Here is a 20,042-nt window from a genome sequence, read left to right as displayed (position 1 = left end):
GACCATGTCAGCCCTGGCCTGGGGCCTCCCCTCCAACGGCTCTTCCTGAGGCACTTCCCAGCCGGGAGCACGCACCTCCCGCCCTCGGCGCCCCACCCGCACAGCCCAGCACAGCAGCAGTGCCCACCTCCAGCAGGGGACAGTCACTGAGTGGCAACTTCACGACTTTTATTTGTGGTGCCTGTGCTATGTCTTGAAAATACCTTCTCCCCCTGCCCGACATGTCTGGGAGGGGGCAGCAAAAATAGAAGACGTCCCTCCCTATTGCACATGGACCCTATATACAGGCCCACCAACCTAGGCTGGTGGGACACTTGGCACATTCTCGGATCCCTGTTCAGGAGTGGGGGGGTGACTGGGTGGCATCACACGTGAGAGGGGACCTCCAGGTGGCCACTCTGGTCCTAGCTACTGGTCCTGGTGCTTCGTGGTCCTCGGGTCCTTCCTGGTCCCACCTGCAGCCCTGGTCCCCCTACCTGGCTCAGCCTCCCGCCTCCATCCTGGCCTCAGATGGCCCCCCCCTCGGCTCCCAGGGACTCTGTCCTCCCCTCCAAGTCTGGAGGTCCCAAGGGGAGGCTATGGCTTCTCAGAGACTCCCCAGTAGCCCTGTCACTCGTGTTCACACAGGGGAAGGGGTGCGTGTGGCAGAAGCAGCTGTATAAATGCGGGTGCGGGGCAAGTCCTCCGAAGTCACTTGGAGAGTTTGCTGATGACGCGGATCAGGGCCGCGTTCTCATCCTTGAGTCGCTGGTTGTCAGCCCGGAGGTCGGACAGGCCCTGTGGGATAGGACTGGGTCAGCTGGTAGCCCCGGGCGGGCTAAGCCCACGGCCCACAGTGCCTCGTGAGTATTCACCTTCAGCTCCTCTTCCAGCTCAGCGGCCTTTCGCTCCAGGGCCCTGCGCTCCTGCAAGCAACGGCGGAAGGTGAAGGCAAGGGACTGGGGGTGGGGAGGGTCAGAGGTTGAGTAAGTCTGAGAATGGTGCAGAAAGGTCAGTGGGCCAGTTTAGAAGGTCAGTGTGACCCCTCCATAGCTTGTAAGGCCAGGGACAAGTCCTGACCCCACCCCAGCTGCCCCACTCACGAATCTCTCCAGCTCCAGAAGGGCCGGCCTCTCTGCAAAGCGCTCCTGCCTCTGGTGGGGAGAGAAAGAGCATGAGTCAGAGAAACGTCCGAACAGCAATGGCCAGGAGTGGGAAACCTGCGGCCAGAGGGAAGGCAGCCGCGGCTCACCACAGGCCCCGCCCCCTGGAAAGGAGCCGCCAACTCCCTGCCCCACTCCTCCTTGCTGAGGCCCCGCCTCCTGAAGGCGGCGCCCAGCTCAGTCCCCACCCCTCGCTGCTCCGGCTGGGCTCAGGGCACAGGGATGCCGGCGCCATCTGCAGGGCCTCAGCTCACTCACCTGCGTGGCGCGCTCCAGCTCCACCTTGAGCTGCGCCAGCCGCAGCGTGGTCTCGGTCAGGGCCTCACGAAGTCTCTCGTTCTCACTGCGCAGCTGTGCGTAGAGCTGCGGGCACCGGGAAGCGGGCATGGGGTCAGGCCCGAGCTGCCCTGCCAAGCCGTGGGTTTGCGGGAGGGGCACACGGGAGGTCTGTGTGGGTGAGGATGGGGATGCAGAGCGGGAACTTGGCAGGTGGAGGCGCTGCCGGGCAGTGGGGCAGGGGTTTAAAGGCCGACTTATGGGAGGGTTAACGCACGACCATGGGGTGGGGGCCTCGAACCTTCCTGAAGCCTCCCTCCGGCTCTTCTGCTTCAGGCTGCGGTTCTGGGTTGCGGTCCCGCGGCCTTCGGGATGAAGGGCCGGCCTTTGGAGTGCTGGGGTGGAGGCAAAGCGCAGCGTCAGGGGGTGCGCACAGCCATCTGATGGCCCAGATCCTGCCCTGCCCGCCCTGTACCTGGATTCTGGGCTGATGTCCGCTGGTTTCGCCTCCTCCCCCTGTGGGCGGGGTGGGGTTCAGCGGGATGCCCAAAGAGGGATGTGCCCACTCCCCACCCCTGCCAAGGCCCACCCACAACTCCAGCTTGCCCCACTTGAGCCCACCCCTCACCTCCGCAGGCCCTCTCCACTCCTTGCCAACTCTGCGATGCTCCCTGGCGGCCTGTGGTCCCTGACCCTGCCCGTCAGGCGCGTCTACTGGGGGAGGGGCAAGAATCAGGAATCCCCTCTCTGTGGTGTCAGGGTTCCTGGGCCCAAGACTCCAGGAAAATGGGAGACTGCAGCGGGAGGGCTCAGGTGGGCTCAGGAGGATGACCTCCCAGAGACCAGACCTCACCTCTCTGGGCAGGGCCGTCAGAGTTTTCAACCCCGGGGACTCGGGGCTGCCAAGAAGGGTCCTGTGGGAGAGGGGCAGGGGGGTCAGAGGACGAGGGCTTCTTGTACTACCCACTGCCCAGTCACCTGACCCCAGCTGCCCCTCACCGGGCTCTGTGGGCATGACTTCTCTGGCTCTGGGGCCTTCCCTGACACCTTCTCTGCTTCCTTCAGGTCTGTCAAAGTCACGCCCTGCAGGGAAAGTGGGCAGTCAGGGCCCCAAGGCTCAAGCCACAGCCCCTTCAGGCCCCCAGCCCTCCCCCCCAGAGCAGGAGTGCAGGCCCCCAGCCCTCCCCGACAGATCAGGAGTGCAGGCCCCCAGCCCGACCCCCCAGATCAGGACCGCAGGCCCCCAGCCCGACCCCCCAGACCAGGACTGCAGGCCCCCAGCCAGACCCCCCAGACCAGGAGTGCAGGCCCCCAGCCCGACCCCCCAGACCAGGAGTGCAGGCCCCCAGCCCGACCCCCCAGACCAGGAGTGCAGGCCCCCAGCCCGACCCCCCAGACCAGGAGTGCAGGCCCCCAGCCCTCCCCCACAGACCAGGAGTGCAGGCCCCCAGCCCGACCCCCCAGACCAGGACTGCAGGCCCCCAGCCCGACCCCCCAGACCAGGAGTGCAGGCCCCCAGCCCGACCCCCCAGACCAGGAGTGCAGGCCCCCAGCCCGACCCCCCAGACCAGGAGTGCAGGTCCCCAGCCCCCCCACACACACCTGTGTGGACCTCCGAGACTGGCGCATGAGGCGAGAGCGAGCTTTTCGCTGGGATTCAGACTCCTCATCGCGGACAGGCATTTGATAGGACCTGTGTAAAGGGCCCCCGACCTCAGGGAGGGTTCCTTTTGGGCCTGTGCCATGGCTGACACCCTTAGGGCGAGGCAAGTTCTGCAAGAGGACTCCAACTCTCAGCAGACCCAGGCACAAACTCTCCCTTGGGAGCTCCTGCCCAGACCCCTGGGGCCTCCTAGGTAAGGGAGCTACTCCCGCTGGGGAGACAGCTGCCAGGGCCGCTTTACCTCCGGCGGTCCCGGGAGTCCACTGTGGGCACTGTGGAGGTGGCAGGGGCAGTTGGCTTCCCTGGGGATTCAGGCTCCAGAATCCTGGAGGGAGGAGTGGAGTTATCCAAGGGAGGAGGCCTGGAGCTCTCGCACCTGTGTGAGTTCATTCATTCGGCAAACGTTACTCAAGCCCGCCTTAGGAGGCGGCAGCCGAGATACAGCAGCGAGCAGAAGCTACAATGACCGCTGCCCAACGAGTCAGGTCTGAGCAGAAAGGATGCAAAACAATGACCATGAAAAGATTGGACGCCCTGGCCAGTTTGACTTAGTGGTTAGAGCGTCAGCCCGCAGACCAATTGAGTCGTGGGCTCAGTTCCAGCCAAGGGCACGTACCTTGACTGCGGTTCGTCCCCGGCCCTGATCAGGGTCACGTGGGAGGAGCCAGTCGACGTGTCCCTCTCACATCTATATTTCTCTCTCTCTCTCTCTCTCTCTCTCTCTCTCTCCTTCCCTACTTCCCTCCCGCTCTATCTGACAATAAATGGAAGAATGTCCTGGGGTGAGGATTGAAAAAATAAATAAAAATTAAAAAAAAAAAAGACTGGTCCATGACAGGACACGCCAGGAGGGTAAAGCACACTGGAAAACAGCAGCAGAGCGAGGAAGGGAGACGAGGGCGTGCGTGTCTGGGCACTGCTGCCACGTGGGCAGTGCCATGGTGGGCACCCCACAGGAGGGGACACGAAGCACAGACCGGAGGGAGGGAGAGCTACAGCAAAGGCCCTGGGCCAGGAGTGTGCTGTGCTGGAGAAGGGCCAGGCGGGAGCCAGGGAGACGCAATGGGAGGCCAGGTCACTGAGGCCTTATGCACCTCACTGTGAGCTTTCACTTGATGCAGCAAAAGGAAAACTGAGGCAGAGTGGTGAGGAGCAGGGCCAGACCCGACAGCAGAACTGCTCGGACCACATCGACAAGGCTGGAAGCCGGACCTGCCTCCCGGCTCAGCAAGGCCCAGACCCCAGACAGCAGAACTGCTCGAATCATATGAACAAGGCTGAAAGCCGGACCTGCCTCCCGGCTCAGCAAGGCCCAGACCTTTGGTACTCACAGGGCAGAGGGCTCTGGCACCGTCCGGGAGGGGGTGGGGGTAATTCTGGCAAGTCGGGGCTCCTTGGCCTGTGGAGAGAGGGAAGGAGGGAGGTATTCTCTTTGACAAGCAGGGCCAGGGCCTGGGCCCCTGCCTCGCCCACTCACCTGAGTGGAGGTCCTTTCCAGCAGCGAGGAGGAAGCTGAGCGCTGCAGCCCAGCGCCAGGGGCTCCCTCCGCCCCCTGCCTGTCTGCAGGGCCCAGGGCACCAGAGCTCCCCGTTTTCTGGAGGCCGAAGCGCCTAGAGAAGGGAACCTCCTCAGAGGTCTGGGGAAGACAAAGGTCTGTTATGGAGAAAGACTCCTTCTTCCAATACACTTCAAATATTACTCCAGAAGGACCACAACAAACTACAATTCCCATCAGCCCCTGGAGCAGGTGCAACCAGAAAAAGGTAGTCAGCTGCACTGGAGGATTTTGGAAACTGTAGTCTTCACACAACCTACCCAAACAAGAGGTTTACAGGCTTCATGGGACCCTCCACTCCCCTACCCTTTGGATGCACGGCCTCCAGGCCATCCAGACTCACCACGGGGCCCTTAAGGCGAGGGGGCGGCAGGGAGGACATGCCATTGAGGGCTCTGGTTTCTGCAGGAGACGGCTCTTGGGTGGAAAAATGAGATCAGAACAAAAATATGCCAGCTACCTCTGAGAGCCAGCCCCTCCTCCCTCGGACCCAGGAGCCCGGGCCCCCAGCCCCTCCTCCCTCGGACCCAGGAGCCCGGGCCCCCAGCCCCTCCTCCCTCGGACCCAAGAGTCCAGGCCCCCAGCCCCTCCTCCCTCAGACCCAGGAGTCCAGGCCCCCAGCCCTCCTCCCTCAGACCCAGGAGTCCGGGGCCCCCAGCCCTCCTCCCTCGGACCCAGGAGCCCGGGCTCCCATCCCCTCCTCCCTCGGACCCAGGAGTCCAGGCCCCCAGCCCCTCCTCCCTCGGACCCAAGAGTCCAGGCCCCCAGCCCCTCCTCCCTCAGACCCAGGAGTCCAGGCCCCCAGCCCTCCTCCCTCAGACCAGGAGTCCAGGCCCCCAGCCCCTCCTCCCTCAGACCCAGGAGTCCAGGCCCCCAGCCCTCCTCCCTCGGACCCAGGAGTCCGGGGCCCCCAGCCCCTCCTCCCTCGGACCCAGGAGTCCAGGCCCCCAGCCCCTCCTCCCTCAGACCCAGGAGTCCGGGGCCCCCAGCCCCTCCTCCCTCAGACCCAGGAGTCCAGGCCCCCAGCCCTCCTCCCTCGGACCCAGGAGTCCGGGGCCCCCAGCCCCTCCTCCCTCGGACCCAGGAGTCCGGGGCCCCCAGCCCCTCCTCCCTCAGACCCAGGAGTCCAGCCCCCAGCCCTCCTCCCTCAGACCCAGGAGTCCAGCCCCCAGCCCTCCTCCCTCAGACCCAGGAGTCCAGCCCCCAGCCCTCCTCCCTCAGACCCAGGAGTCCAGCCCCCAGCCCTCCTCCCTCAGACCCAGGAGTCCAGCCCCCAGCCCCTCACCTGTGGGGCCTTCCTCTTTCTCATCGTCATCATCCTGGATGGTGGGTCCCCTCGCCCCCCCAGGCCGGCGCTCCTTGGACAAGTCCTGGAGGGAGATCTTCTCTCGGCTGCTCAGACGACACACGGAGCTCCTGGTGGAGAAGGAGGGCATGTCGGGGTCCAAGCCCTGGGCACCTCTAGTCCCCTGCCCCCCAAGGCAACTCCCCACACCTTCGGTGTTTACTGCTGGAGGGCACCTGGGGCTCCTGGCCCCGGCTCTGGGAGGCTGCCTTCTGGTTCCGGAGCTGCAGGGAAAGGGAAATGCTGGGCAGGGGCAGAACACAGGGGTCCCTCCTGGGTCGCACATCCGCAACACTGAGGCCAAGCCACACAGCTGGTCGTGCCTTTGCGGGTGCTCCAGTGCAGGGTGTCAGCTCCCGGGCGGCAGAGGGCTGCAGGTGGCGGCCAGCGTCCACAGGGGCACCCTGGGTCTCATGTGCGAATGCACCGCTGTGCACCCACCATCATCCTGCTCCCAGCCTCTCAGCACCCGGACACATGCCTGGCAGCTCACTTCCTCCCTGAGCTCACACAGCAAATCGAGTCTGAGCCCGAGTCCACACCGTTCACTCTTTTTAATCCTCACCCGAGGACATTTTTGCATTTATCTTCAGATACCGCAGGAGGGAGAGAGGGAGGGAGAGAGAGAAACATCGACGTGAAAGGGACACATTGAGTGGCTGCCTCCCGCACGACCAACCAGGGCCGGGGACAAACTGCAACAGAGGTACGTGCCCTCAGTGGGAACCGAACCCAGGTCTCTCTGGTCTGCGGGCCAAGGCTCTAACCGCTGAGCCAAACCAGCCGGGCCACACCATTCACTCTTCACTCTGTTTTTCCTGGTGCTAGGCGGGGCGCACCTGCGGCCCAGCCCAAACCTGAGCGGACTACCAATCCACATCCCAAGATCCATCTGGACCTCAGACCCTGCCTCCTGAGACTGCCCAGCTGTGCCCTCCTCACAGCCTGCACAGGACCTCGGTCACCAGTGGGAATGAGTAGGTGCCCAGGGACCAGAGACCAGCCCTCCCTCCCTCCCAGGACTCACGTCCTCCTGCTTCTGCGCCAGCTCCTCCAGTAGGCTCAGCACCTCCTCATCAGCCAGGTCACAGGGACGCTGCCCCTGTGGGCGAGAAGGGGCAGATCGTGAGGTGTGGGGGCCTCCTCACCACCCCCACCAGTCCCAAAAGGCAGGGGGCAGGGCCTCACCGCATGGGTCAGCGAGTCCATGCCCCCACCGTGCTCCGCCAGCAGGCGGCAGGCGTCCTCCACCCCCCAGTGGGCTGCCGCGTGCAGGGGGGTCCAGCCGTCCCCGTCCCGCAGCTCTGGGTCGTAGCCCGCCTGGAGGAGCAGCCTGCGGGTCAGACAGGCTCGGGGTCGGGGCCAGGACAGGGTCTGGGCTGAGGGCTGCGGTGGCAGCACCAGCCGACAGTACTGACCGCATGCTGGGCCAGGGGGCAAAAGGACCACTGTCCGGAGCCCCTCCCCTGGCTCGGCAGGTGGCTTCTGGCACCTGGCTCCTCATCCCTGCAGATGGGGACTGGCCTATGAAAAGGGGTGCAACCCCAGAAGGGGTGCCCAGCAGCAGCGTACTAGGAGCCCGTAGCTTGGAACCCTGGTTTTCAGCCAGGGCCACGCCGCCTGGGGACAGCTGGCGGTGTCTGGAGCCAATTCCGGCTGCCACACTCGGGTGGATGCCAGCAGCACCCAGCGGGTTGCCAGGGATGTGCCAAACTCCACAGTGCAGAGGACGCCCCACAGCGGAGGGCGAGCTGGTCCAATGCCCCCGGTGCCAAGGCTGAGAAACGCCGGCTCAGACATTCTTCTCCGAGAGAGAATCACCCCTGGACCATGAGGTTCGGGGAAAGGCAGGGAGACAGTCCAGGGCAAGTCCGCAAACTCAGCTTGGGCAGTGGCTGCTGTAGGGAGCCGGTGCGAGGCTCTCCGCCAGGGAGGAGCAGCTCACGCAAGGCGGGAAAAGACGGAGAGACAAGGCGGTTGATAAGGCTGTACACTGTCAAACAGGATCCTCTACGTGGCCCTGTCAACCTGCTCACACCTGTCCCCTGAGCTCTCTCTGCTCCGGCCCTGCTGGGCGTCCTGCCATTTCCCCAAGGGTGCACCCGCCCTGGGTCCTGCTGTTCACTGCCTGGGGGGCCGTCCCTTCTCGACAGGGCCTGACCATTCAGAGGACCCCGATCCCCTGGTCACAGGGGCCCAAGCCAGCCCCACGAGCTCCAGACCCCGGGCTTCACTGCACAAGGATGAGGCACCGCACTGCAGGAGCAAGCACGGAGCGGCCAGGACGAGCCTGGAGCTGCCAGGGGTCATCTCAAACCCTCACTGGAAAACCTGCCTGGAGATTCAACACGGAGTGAACAGACCCAGGGTTCACTTTAACTCCATTCTCATACTAAACACGAGGCAAACGTCACAAGAGAGGGGGATAGAGAGAGGGGGAAGCCTGAAGATAAGAACTGGACCCACTACGCCAACAGAAGGGGCGGGGCAGCCGAACGTGGACAGGATCGTCGTGACAGAAAGTGAGTGTGCACCACAACAATTTATATCTGTACATGTGCCAAAAACCTAGCCTCAAGATACGTAACAGAAATTGACAGAACCACACGGAGGAGTGCTCAAAATCCACAACTGTGGATGTTTAATCACACCTCTTACAATAACTGACAGAATAACAAGAAGTAGACAAAACCACTAAGGACAGATTTAAATAGCATGATTACAAAACTGACCTAATAACCTACATACACCACTGCCCGACAACACAATTCTTTTCCACCTTACTTATACCAGGGAATAAAATAAAGCAAACCTCAATAAATTTCAGAAATATGGAACTATACCAAACCCCATTCTCTGACCACAGTGCAATTAAGCCAGGACATGGGTAACAAAACAATGACTAGGAAATCCCATGTACCTGGAAATTAAGAATACACCTCTAAAGAATCCATAGGTCAAGGAAGAAAAATTATACGTTGAAAAATGTCTTAAATTGGATGACAATGAAAAGCCTTCACATCCAAACTTATAGATACAGCTAAGGCTATATTTAGTGGCAAATACATAGCCTTATGTACATACATTAAGTAAAAACAGGGATGGAGAAAATCCACAGTAAGGTTTAAGACAACAAGAAGGTACACATTGGCCCCACAGAAGCAGCATGGGTAGGGAGGGTCCTCGTTGGCCCAGCTCACCTCATCACTTCGATGTAGCCCTTAGCTGCAGCCACATGCAGGGCAGAGGCCCCTGTACGGGGATGTCGGGCCTCGGGCATGGCACCTCCATTTAGCCAGCACCTTGTGTCATGAAGTAGCAATTCCTCCTCGGCCCGTTTGGCTGCTTCCACATCCACACCTGGGAGGACGAGAAGGGGTGACTGGTGGGACTCACACCTCAAGGTCCAGGAAGCACAGCTCACCATGTGCCTTGCCCTGTCGCTCTCCATCTGTATGCTCCTCTGGGATTCAGAGGGCCTGGACCAGCTCAGCAACTTCCCAACCGTGTTCTATGTGGTCCAGGGTTCCACTACGGGTCTCCGAGTCCCTGCTTGGGGCTGGGAAATGGAATTTACAGGCATTTCCCCATTTCAACCAAAGCATCACCTTGACTGTCATCTTTAAGTATAACTGTCATCTAAAGTTTATTGCGCAAACCCAGCGTTTGACTCCCTCTCTTCTGATCACTAGATATAATGCTTAGCCCACCACCTTCACGCATTTTGTTACCATCATCACTTTGATAACTCCTAAAGACAAGACAAGCAAGAAGCCCCTGAACAAAGTGTCCGTGTCGGCGGGGGGCACTAAAGCTTCTTTCCTCGCCAGCGCTGATCCCTGTTCCCAGCTGTACTACACCTAGAACAATCTCCTCCCTGGCCAATGTCCCACGTCCAGTCGCTTCATGGAAAGTGGGGGAGCATTCAACAATGCAAAAGGCGAGGTATGACTTCCTATGAGATGTAAGTTGATTTGGGATCAAAACAGCCTAGTCGAGGCTGTGGCCTGTCACTGAGAATCTATATTCTTTTGCCTGTGAAACTAATGAGACAGGAATCAAAAATGGGTATTTTCTAGAGAATGTTCCTTTACCTGGGATTTATTACTGCCTCCTATTTTTTCAGTTGTGAAATTTCCTACACTTGCCAAAGTGCCACGTGGAGCTGAGCAATCCTGCACAATGGCCGTCAGCCGCCGAGCAACTGAAACGTAGCCAGTCCGGGCTGCCCTGGCCGGTGTGGCTCAGTTGGTAGGAGCATCGTCCCATACACCAAAAAGTGGCAGGTTCAATTTCTGGTCGGGGCACACACCCAGGTTGTGGGTCCGAGCCCTGGTCGTGGCACGTGCAGGAAGCAACCAATCGGTAATCGATGTTTCTCCACCCCCCCAAAGTCAAAGTCAATAAAAAAAGAATAGTAATGTAGCCAGTCCGCGCTTAGCTGTGTCATAAACATAAAACACATGCTGGATCTTGTTTTGTTTTTTCATTTTTTTTTTTTATCCTCATCCAAGGACATTTTTTCCATTTTTTGTTCAGAGTGGGAGGGAGAGAGAGAGAGAGAGAAACATCGATGTGAAAGGGACACATCGAGTGGCTGCCACCCACATGACCCAACCAGGGCCAGGGACAAACTGCAACTGAGGTACGTGCCCTTAACGGGAACCGAACCCGGGTCTCTCTGGACCACAGGCTGACACTCTAACCACTGAGCCAAACTGGCCAGGGCTAATTTTTTTCTTTATTGATTAGAGAGAGAAAGGGAGAGAGACAGAAGCATCCATGAGAGAGAACATCGACTGCCTCCTGCATGGCCCCCACTGGGGATCAGGCCCACAGGCTGGGCATGTGCCCTGACTGGGAATCGAACTGGCGGCCTCTTGGTGCATGGGTCCACGCTCAACCACTGAGCCATACTGGCTGGACACATGCTGGATTTTGAAGTATGAAAAAAAAAATGTGCAGTAACTCATGAAGTTTTCTTTATATTGGTTACATGTTGAAGTGTTAGTATTATTACTAACCTTAACTCCACCTGTTTCTTTTTACTTAATTTTACTTAAAAGTTTTAGAAAGAGTGGAAGGGAGAGAAACATCAATGTGAGAAACATCAACCCATTGCCTCCTGTTCGCACCCTGACCAGGGATCCAGCCCACAACCCGGGCATGTCCCCTGACCGGAAATCAAACCAGTGACCTTTCGGTGCATGGGATGACGCTCGCCCAACTGCGTCACCCGGCCAGGGCTCTCTTTACCTTTTTAAATGCAGCTACTTGAAAGTTTTCAATCACACTGTGGCTCAGCTGGCTTTCCAATACACAGTCCGGGCGAGGAGCCCCCACTTTTCACCACTCGGCTTCAACATTGAAACAGAGACAACAGAAGCCCCGTGCCCCTCGCTGATCTCGTCCCACTCCCTGCGGCCCCCAAGGTAACCACCATCATGAGGGTGCTTCTGTGAACGTGACTTCTTGTGTCCACACTGCACATGTCGCCAATTCGTGCCCTAAGTGGGATCCCAGAAACTCAATCACCACTATCCCTGGCTAAGGACCAAATCCATCCAAGTCCGAGCTTCGTGTGGGCGCCACCTGGTGGCACCTGGGCCTAACTGCCAACGGGACCACCTGGGGACTCCCAGCTGGCGGGGGACTTCCAGCTGGCGGGGGACTCCCAGCTGGCGGGGGACAGTGGCAGCCCGTCCAGGAAGGACTGGGTGGTTAGGGCCCATCTCCCTGGCCCAGTATGGGCCTGCCCTGCCTCTCACCCTCTGCCACTTCCCTAAAGGGAATCACCCACCTCTAATCCGACCACGTCTGTGTGGGCCAGACTTCGGGGAGGGCGAGGGCTGAGTTCCCTGGCTCGACTCAGCAACCAGTTAGCACTGTGTTCCTTTGCGTGTCCATACTCATCCTTCTCAAATTTGCTTCTGTGCAGATCTGCCTGTGTCTACTGACCAGAGCTCTTCCCGGGCCGGCAAACTGCAGCCTGGGGGTACAGGCCACCTGGTTTTGTTGTTGTTTTGTGGTGGCGACATAAAGATAACATCATACTTATCGATTTCGCTACTGTAAAGTGCCCAGCTCGGCGGCACTGTACTATCTAGTTCCTGAACCCCGCACCCAGGCAGGCACTCCCCGCGCTGCCGCCCCAGCCCCTGCACCCACCAGTCTACTTCCTGTCACTGTGGATTTGGCTCTGCTTGTAAATAAAGTTTTATTGGAACATCTCCAGGCTCACACATTTACACACAGTCCCTGGCTGTTTTCCCCATGACGGCAGCAAGGTAGGTAGCGGGGTCCACACCGGACAGTATGTCCCACAAAATCTAAATTGTCGTGCAACCATCCTGCCATCCATCTCCAGAACTCTCTTCATCTTTTTTTTTTTAAATATGGGTTATTTTGTCTTTTTAAAATTGATTTTAGAGAGAAAAGGAGAGAGACACATCGACTGGCTGCCTCCTGCACATGTGCCCACTGGGGCAGGGTTCAAGCCTGCAACCCAGGTACCTGCCCTTGACTGGAAATCGAACCGGTGTTCCTCCAGTGCAAGGGCTGACGCCCTACCCACTGAGCCACACCAGCCAGAGCGACAGACTACTTCTTATTACAACAGGCGGAGGATGCTTCCAACGCCCAGAACAAAGTTCAAGGTTAACTCCACCAGGCGCAGGGCAGACACACAGGACCTGTCCCCCACGTGACGGGGTCCTGATAACAGCGCTCCTCATGCTGCCCCGGAGGAACAATGTTGCATCCCACGGGCTACCAGAAGCGTCCTTGCTCTGGGAGACACCGCCTCCCGTGTCTGGTGGAGGTCACAGTGTCAGCAACATATTCTCAACAGGGCCAGGGAGGGAGGCAGGGAGAGAAGGAGGAAAGAAAAAAGAGGTGGATTTATGTATGAGGCAGGGAGGAGAAGGGAGAGGGGGAGGGGAGCCCATAGAAATGTGCCCCAAAACTACAAAACTAATGAATCTCTACTTTATGATTCCATTTATACGAAACATCCAAAACTGGCAAACCCTAGAGACAGAACGCGAGGGGCAGTTCCTGGGGTGAGGGGCCTGGGACAGGGTGGTGGCTAGCAGGTGGGTCAGGCTTGCTCTCGGCTGATCAAAACCATCTGAACCGACGAGCGATGGGAGCGCAGCGCTGTGGACTTACTCACAGGCGAGCTGTACGGACTGTGAATTATATCACCACAAACCTGCTCAGTGAAGGTCACAACCACCCTCTGTGTTCGAAGTCTTTAAAAATGAAGTCACAGGAGAGGAGGGAGTCCCCAGCCCTGCCTTCACGTTCCCCGCTCCCGCCTTCAACCGCAGCAGGGCTCCCAGGCCCGGTGTGCCCTGCGCTGACCACCACCACCTGGCCTGAAGCAGGGCGCCGGCAGCACTCACCTCCCCAGGGTCCTCCAGACCCCACTGAGCGCTGCCTCCACCCCAGTGCTGCCAGCATCCTCATCACCTGCTCCGGGTCCTCCAGACCCCACTGAGCGCTGCCTCCACCCCAGTGCTGCCAGCATCCTCATCACCTGCTCCGGGTCCTCCAGACCCCACTGAGCGCTGCCTCCACCCCCAGTGCTGCCAGCATCCTCATCACCTGCTCCGGGTCCTCCAGACCCCACTGAGCGCTGCCTCCACCCCCAGTGCTGCCAGCATCCTCATCACCTGCTCCGGGTCCTCCAGACCCCACTGAACCCTGCCCTCCACCCCAGTGCTGCCAGCATCCTCATCACCTGCTCCGGGTCCTCCAGACCCCACTGAGCGCTGCCTCCACTCCAGTGCTGCCAGCATCCTCATCACCTGCTCCGGGTCCTCCAGACCCCACTGAACCCTGCCCTCCACCCCAGTGCTGCCAGCATCCTCATCACCTGCTCCGGGTCCTCCAGACCCCACTGAGCGCTGCCTCCACCCCCAGTGCTGCCAGCATCCTCATCACCTGCTCCGGGTCCTCCAGACCCCACTGAGCGCTGCCTCCACCCCAGTGCTACCAGCATCCTCATCACCTGCTCCAGGTCCTCCAGACCCCACTGAGCGCTGCCCTCCACCCCAGTGCTGCCAGCATCCTCATCACCTGCTCCAGGTCCTCCAGACCCCACTGAGCACTGCCCTCCACCCCAGTGCTGCCAGCATCCTCATCACCTGCTCCAGGTCCTCCAGACCCCACTGAGCGCTGCCTCCACCCCAGTGCTGCCAGCATCCTCATCACCTGCTCCGGGTCCTCCAGACCCCACTGAGCGCTGCCTCCACCCCAGTGCTGCCAGCATCCTCATCACCTGCTCCGGGTCCTCCAGACCCCACTGAGCGCTGCCTCCACCCCAGTGCTGCCAGCATCCTCATCACCTGCTCCGGGTCCTCCAGACCCCACTGAGCGCTGCCTCCACCCCAGTGCTGCCAGCATCCTCATCACCTGCTCCGGGTCCTCCAGACCCCACTGAGCGCTGCCTCCACCCCAGTGCTGCCAGCATCCTCATCACCTGCTCCGGGTCCTCCAGACCCCACTGAGCACTGCCTCCACCCCAGTGCTGCCAGCATCCTCATCACCTGCTCCGGGTCCTCCAGACCCCACTGAACCCTGCCCTCCACCCCCAGTGCTGCCAGCATCCTCAGTCACCCTCACGGCAAGGATGCCAACCGTTGGACAAGCAGCTGGACCCGGCAGCCACTCTCTTAGCCCAGGGCTCCGCGGGGTCCCACGCGTGTGGCAATCCCTCTGAGACCCCACAGCCCCCTGCCTGCTCCCCACCCCTCCTCTGCTCCGGGACAGTCAGACTACAGCCTGCTCCGGGAGCCTTCACATCAGCTCCCCCTAGACAGCTATTTTTAGGAGTGTGGGGGGGGTCACAAGCCCCTCTGAGAACCTGCTAGAAACAATACGCATACTCCTTAGAAAATGAACATAGCCAAGCACACAGCGGGGTCCTGGACCCCATACTAAGGACCCTGGGGTTCAGTGACCCTGAGCATGGGGAACCGGTCCACAGGACCCTGCATGCCATCCCTCCAGCAGACCCTCCTGAGAACACCCGCATCGGGCCCTGCACTCGCACCTCACGGACCCCGGAGGAGCGGCCCCCACTGCAATGTCCGCAGTTACTCAGAGGGTAAAATGGCGTCCGGGTCAATGTCAGTCTGAGCTCGAATTCTGTGCCCGGTGGTGGCACGAGTACTTTATACCATCACTCATTTAAGGTGCCACCCAACCCTGGGAGTAGGTACCACACCCCACCACAGGTGAGGAAACAGGCACAGAGGAGTCAGAGCCCTGGGAAACGCAGGGGCTGGCCTCTGATCCCCCACGGTCTGATTCCCGAGGACAGTCCAGGCCGGGGCGGAGCCCATCCCCAGCGCAGGCGGGCCCACCTCGGTGGGCGATCTCCGCCTTCAGGAGCTCCTCCATGGCGTCAGCCTCCGCCAGGTCCAGGGGCAGGTCCCCGTCGCTGTTGACAGCGGCAATGTTGGCCCCATGGCTCAGGAGGTACCTGGGGGTGGGAGGAGGTCAGGACAGAGGGGTCCGAGCCCCAGCCTCTCTGTCAGGCCCTGTCCACCCTCCCCCTGCCTCACCTGGCGATGTCCAGGTAACCACAGGAGGCGGCCACGTGCAGGGGCGTCCAGCCCTCATTATCCGCCTGGTTCACCGTGGCGCCCTGCTCCACCAGAAAGCGCACCACCTCCAGGTTCTCATCGATACAGGCCTGGGGGGAGGGGGACAGGGCTGTCAGCCCTCAGCCCATCCAGATACCTCACACATCCAGCTGGGCAGGACTCCCAACAAGGATTTTTGAACAGATTAAGGGGCCAAGTGGCCGTAAAATTCAAGGAAGAGACCCTGATGGTCCTGGGACAAGACCATGAGCAGGGGGCTCCCAGCTCCCCGCAAGCCAGAACTGGGTAGAGAAGAGAGGGCTGCTTCTGACCCATGTGCCGGGATCCCGACTGGTGCTAGTTAGACGTGCCCTACCCCACAGTCACCACCAAAGGGATGGGGCTTCAGGGGTGAACTGAAGGGACAGGGCGAGGCCCCCTCCCTCAGACCCAGCAGAGGCCCTCCAGGAGCTGACCACGCCCTGCCTTGCACCCTGAGGGGAGACTGCTGGCCCTGCGGCCCACGGCTGCTGCAGGTCCGTGGAGTGTGGGGCAGAGTGAGGGTCCAGGGCAGGACTGGGACAGTGGGAGAGGCTATGTCAGTGTGTGCCCGGGCCCAAGGGGCCGCAGCTCACGGTCATGGAGGGGCAGCTACGCCCAGGGGTCTCTGCAGACATGTTCCCACTCCTCCTGGTGTCAAGATTCTGTTTTACAAAGAAAAACGAAAGCTCCACAGACAAAAGCCCCGGGGCGCACGCAAACACTGGGTGGGCGTGAGCCTGAGTGGGCCTGAGTGAGCCAGCGGTGGACCTGGACTCCTGGGTCCTCGGGGCAAATTAACCCCCAAGTCCCTCACCTCCAAAACTGCCCGTCTGGAGGGGGAGGAAGCTGCAAGGGCCAAGAGCATGAAGTCATGGAAACTCAGGCTGGGAGGGGGCCGCACGTGCCCTGGGAACGGGATGAACTCTGGGCTCCGTTTATTTCCACCCGGTTGTCATGACGACGGCGGAGGGGGGCAAGGAGGGAGATGGGCCTTTCCCTTTCAAGGACCTGGCCCAGCACAGGCATCCATGTGAAAGATGCCTGAGGCCTGGGCACCAGGGACACAAGAATCCAGGCCCAAGCCGCTCCTCCCTCAGACCCGGGGGGAACAGGTCCCCAGTACCTCCCTCTTCAGACCTAAGAATCCTGGCTCCCAGTCCCTTCTACTAGAGGAGGAGAGTATACCAGCTGTGGCTTGAGAGCTCCCAGGGACTCAAGGGGGGCAGGGGGCTGATGCCTGGGAGTCACAAGAACCGCAGCCCCAAGACTCACCCAAATGGCAGCACCGATCCCAGTCTGCCTAGGACTGGAGGCTTCCGGGGCCCTGGGACTTCAGTGCTAAACCCAGGCCTGTCTTGGGCCAACCAGCACAACTCGGTCATCCCAGAGCCAGACCTGACCCCTACCCCGCTCTCCCGCTGGCTGGCTGTGACATGAGACGGGAACGTCCCCTCCCTAAAGCTGGGACACCCCGACCCTTCCGGGCTCCTCAGAGCCCTGGCAGTGGTCTGTCAAGTGTTGGCCTGAAGTGAGGGTCCCACCTGGAAGAAGCCTGCCTGGCAAGGCAGAGTGGCACTGTGCAAGATCCCGGCTAACAGGGGTGCTGGGCAACGGGGCTGGGCCCGAAGAGCAGGCCCAGGAGCCCCTGTGGAGGGTCCAGGGGAGCCAGGGGCAGGGCAGTGGCAGAGCAAGGGGGACACTGAAGCCTGGGGACCCTGTCCTAGGCTAACCCTACACGGCCTCAGGGGAGCGAGACCCTCCTCTGGGTGGAAGAAAATGTCCCAGGTGGCACTACGGCCTCTGCAGGGCAGAAGCCTGGGGGTGGGGAAAGAAAGGGGGGAGGAGTAGCACTGCGACCAGGAGCAGCAACTCCCCACTGGCCACGCAGGCTGCTCCCTGAAGGGAGTTAACACACACACAGCCTCCCTCCCTCACCAGCACCCGGACAACTCACCCCATTTCACAGGTAAGACAACTGAAGCACAGAGAGAAAAGACACTAACTCAAGGTCAAGGTGCCGAGGAGCTGGGATTAGAACTCGGGGCTAGTCTCTTTTCCCAAACTGCCCCCTTCCCAAGAAGTGGACCTCTGCAAGCATTCCCCCACTGCCAACTTTTCCTTCCCAGCATCCTCTCTGGCTCCATCAGCAACCAAACCCCAGGGGTTCTGCAGGGAGGAAGGAGCTGGGCCTGGATCGATATTAGGAGACTAGGAGGGAGATGGCCTCGGGGCTGCAGGCTCTCTAATGGCCAGTCCTGTCCCTGGTGGTCCCACTGGTGGGAGGGAGGGGGGAGATCAATAAAATTACCCAGAACCAGAGAGAACCCTGGGGCATAATGGCCGGTTCTGGGACACTGGAGGCAGCAACCAGGGCCCAGGAGGTGGAGGGAGTGGACGAACAGGCTTCTAGGACCCCTGGGAAGGTGTCATCACAGAAAGCTAGAAGGTGGCACAGTCTGTGGGAGGAGGAGCTGGCCAAAGCCACAGGAGAGAGTATCTGGGCAGAGAAAGCGAGATGACCAGAGGATGGAGAGGCGGCCCAGAGCCAGGAAGGGGTGGGTGCTTTGACAGTGCCCAGGAAAAGGATGATGATGCAAGCCTAGCCTGGGCCAAGGGAGACCGGGGAAGGCGAGGCATGCCCGCAGGAGAAGCATATCGGGGAGATGGCATCCGGTGGGAGGCTAGCGGTGGCACGGGTCCAGAAGGAGAACGAAGAGGGCGTGGGCATAGAGGGCGACGGGGTGACCCAGATGAGGGAACCACCCACTCCAAGGGCGCAGAGACGAGAAGGCAGTGTGAACGCTGGGGAAAGCCCATTCTCAGACAGCAACAGATGGCACGGACCGAGGGGGGGCAGAAGGAGTGGATAGGGGGAGGCACCTAAAAGGCACGGCCGGACTGGGCCTAGTCTCACAGGTGGCCCAGGACAGGGGCCAGGGCAGGAGGGAGCCCAGGCCGGGGAGAGAGGGTGCTCCTGCCTGAGAGGGGGCAACAGTGGGCAGGAAGAGCTGGCACGGACTCCGGAGAGCGTGGTAGCACCAGGTGGCAGAGTAAGGGGGGCGCGGGTGGCACAGACGACAGCGGTGCAGGGCGCTCAGGGTCGGGCTAAGTGACAAGACCGGACGGAGGCAGGCAGCAGTGGTCGGGGTCCAGGGAGAGGGCAGCGCAGGGTGGCAGCGACCAAGGCCAGTTCCGCGGTCAGGGCTGGGCTGGGAGCTCGCGGCGGGTGGGGCGGGAAGGGGCTCGGCCCGGGGGCCGGCGCCGCCGGTGCAGACCGGGCTGCGGAGGGAGGCGGCGCAGGGCGAGGGCGAGGGCGGGGGCGCTGACCTGGTGCAGGGCGCTGATGCCGTCGGCGTTGGTGGAGTCGAGCACGGCGCGGGCGGGCGGCGGGGCGGCGGCGTCGGGGTCCGCGCCGGGGCCGGGGTCCGCCGCGCGCAGCATCAGGCGCGCCTCGTCCAGGTCGCCGCCCGCGCAGGCCGCCAGGAACTCGGCGGCGCGCTCGAAGCGCACGGTGCGGACGCGCCGCTCCCCGGGGCCCGGCTCGGCGCCCGCCCGCGCCCCCCACTGCCGCAGCTGCTCCTGCCGCCGCTCGCGGGCCGCCGCCGCCGCCGCCCCCGGGCCGTCGTCGCCCGACATCGCGCCGCCCGCCCGCCCCGGGAGCGAGCGAGCGAGCGCCAACCCTCCACCGCCGCCGCCACCGCCCGCCCCGGGGCCGACGGGAACTGCCGCTCGCCTCGCGCCGCCGGCCGAAGGCTCTGCCGGCCACGCCCTGCGCTCTACGTCACCGCGCCGCCCCGGGGCGCGCTGGGAAATGCAGTCCACTGGCCAAAGACAGCCGCGGGAAGCGCTGGGAAATGGAACGTCTACCAAGAGGAAGTTGCTAATGGCATCATTCCAGCCTCTGTCTGCCCCCGGGCACTCTGGGAGGTCCGGGGCTCTCGGGTGTCAAGTGGAACGCTGGGAAATGGAGTCTGTAGGCCACAGGCGTGCCCCTGGGCATGCTGGGAAATGTAGTTGCCTCTCTGGGACCTGGTAGGAAAGAGACTCCACAGCCCAGAAGTCCTAAAAGATAAAGAACTAATTTTTCCATACACCTAATCAGCTCTCCTCGTACCGTCTAGTGGGTGCATTATAGGCTGGCTGCTCCCTTCAACCAGAAATAAGCTGCAGGAGGACGGCGGATTTGTCTTCTGCGTGCCTACCACCGAGCCTAGGAGCACACGATCCAAAATAGTTTTTGGATGAATGAATGAGGGGATTCCCTAGGTCGTGAACAACACTAGGGCATCATGGGAAATTGAGTGCGCAACACCTACATCATTCAAGAGACTTCACGCCCAAGCCTTCCTGGGTGGCCTCCCACGGCATGCTGGGAAATGAAGTTTGCGGTACGAGCTTCACGGCAATCGGCCAACAGCCTGGCGGC

General features: G+C 61.1%; 1 protein-coding gene across 4 annotated transcripts; it reads right to left on the bottom strand.

The window, feature by feature from the left end:
• Positions 1 to 156: 156 nt before the first annotated feature.
• PPP1R12C (protein phosphatase 1 regulatory subunit 12C) lies at positions 157 to 19,252 on the bottom strand. Of its 4 annotated transcripts, none has more exons than XM_036275808.1 (22): positions 18,944 to 19,252; positions 15,554 to 15,684; positions 15,353 to 15,471; positions 9,182 to 9,341; positions 7,170 to 7,314; positions 7,009 to 7,083; positions 6,132 to 6,205; positions 5,922 to 6,052; positions 4,980 to 5,053; positions 4,559 to 4,717; positions 4,413 to 4,480; positions 3,323 to 3,457; positions 3,021 to 3,111; positions 2,418 to 2,501; positions 2,272 to 2,332; positions 2,047 to 2,132; positions 1,894 to 1,934; positions 1,720 to 1,813; positions 1,401 to 1,505; positions 1,083 to 1,133; positions 855 to 905; positions 157 to 777 (listed from the first exon to the last, which is right to left on the bottom strand). In XM_036275808.1, the coding sequence occupies exons 1-22, from the start codon at positions 19,250 to 19,252 to the stop codon at positions 691 to 693; spliced, it is 2,331 nt and encodes a 776-aa protein (XP_036131701.1). In that variant the 3' UTR covers positions 157 to 690. The 4 variants fall into 4 exon arrangements, with proteins under 4 accessions (XP_036131701.1, XP_036131702.1, XP_036131703.1 ...); XM_036275809.1 differs by having other exon boundaries at positions 2,047 to 2,129; XM_036275810.1 differs by having other exon boundaries at positions 3,323 to 3,406.
• Positions 19,253 to 20,042: the final 790 nt, after the last annotated feature.

The sequence above is a fragment of the Molossus molossus genome, unplaced genomic scaffold (genome assembly GCF_014108415.1).
Source record: "Molossus molossus isolate mMolMol1 unplaced genomic scaffold, mMolMol1.p scaffold_m16_p_21, whole genome shotgun sequence".
NCBI classification, from domain to species: Eukaryota; Metazoa; Chordata; class Mammalia; order Chiroptera; family Molossidae; genus Molossus; species Molossus molossus.
This window is presented reverse-complemented; position numbering and strand designations above follow the sequence as displayed.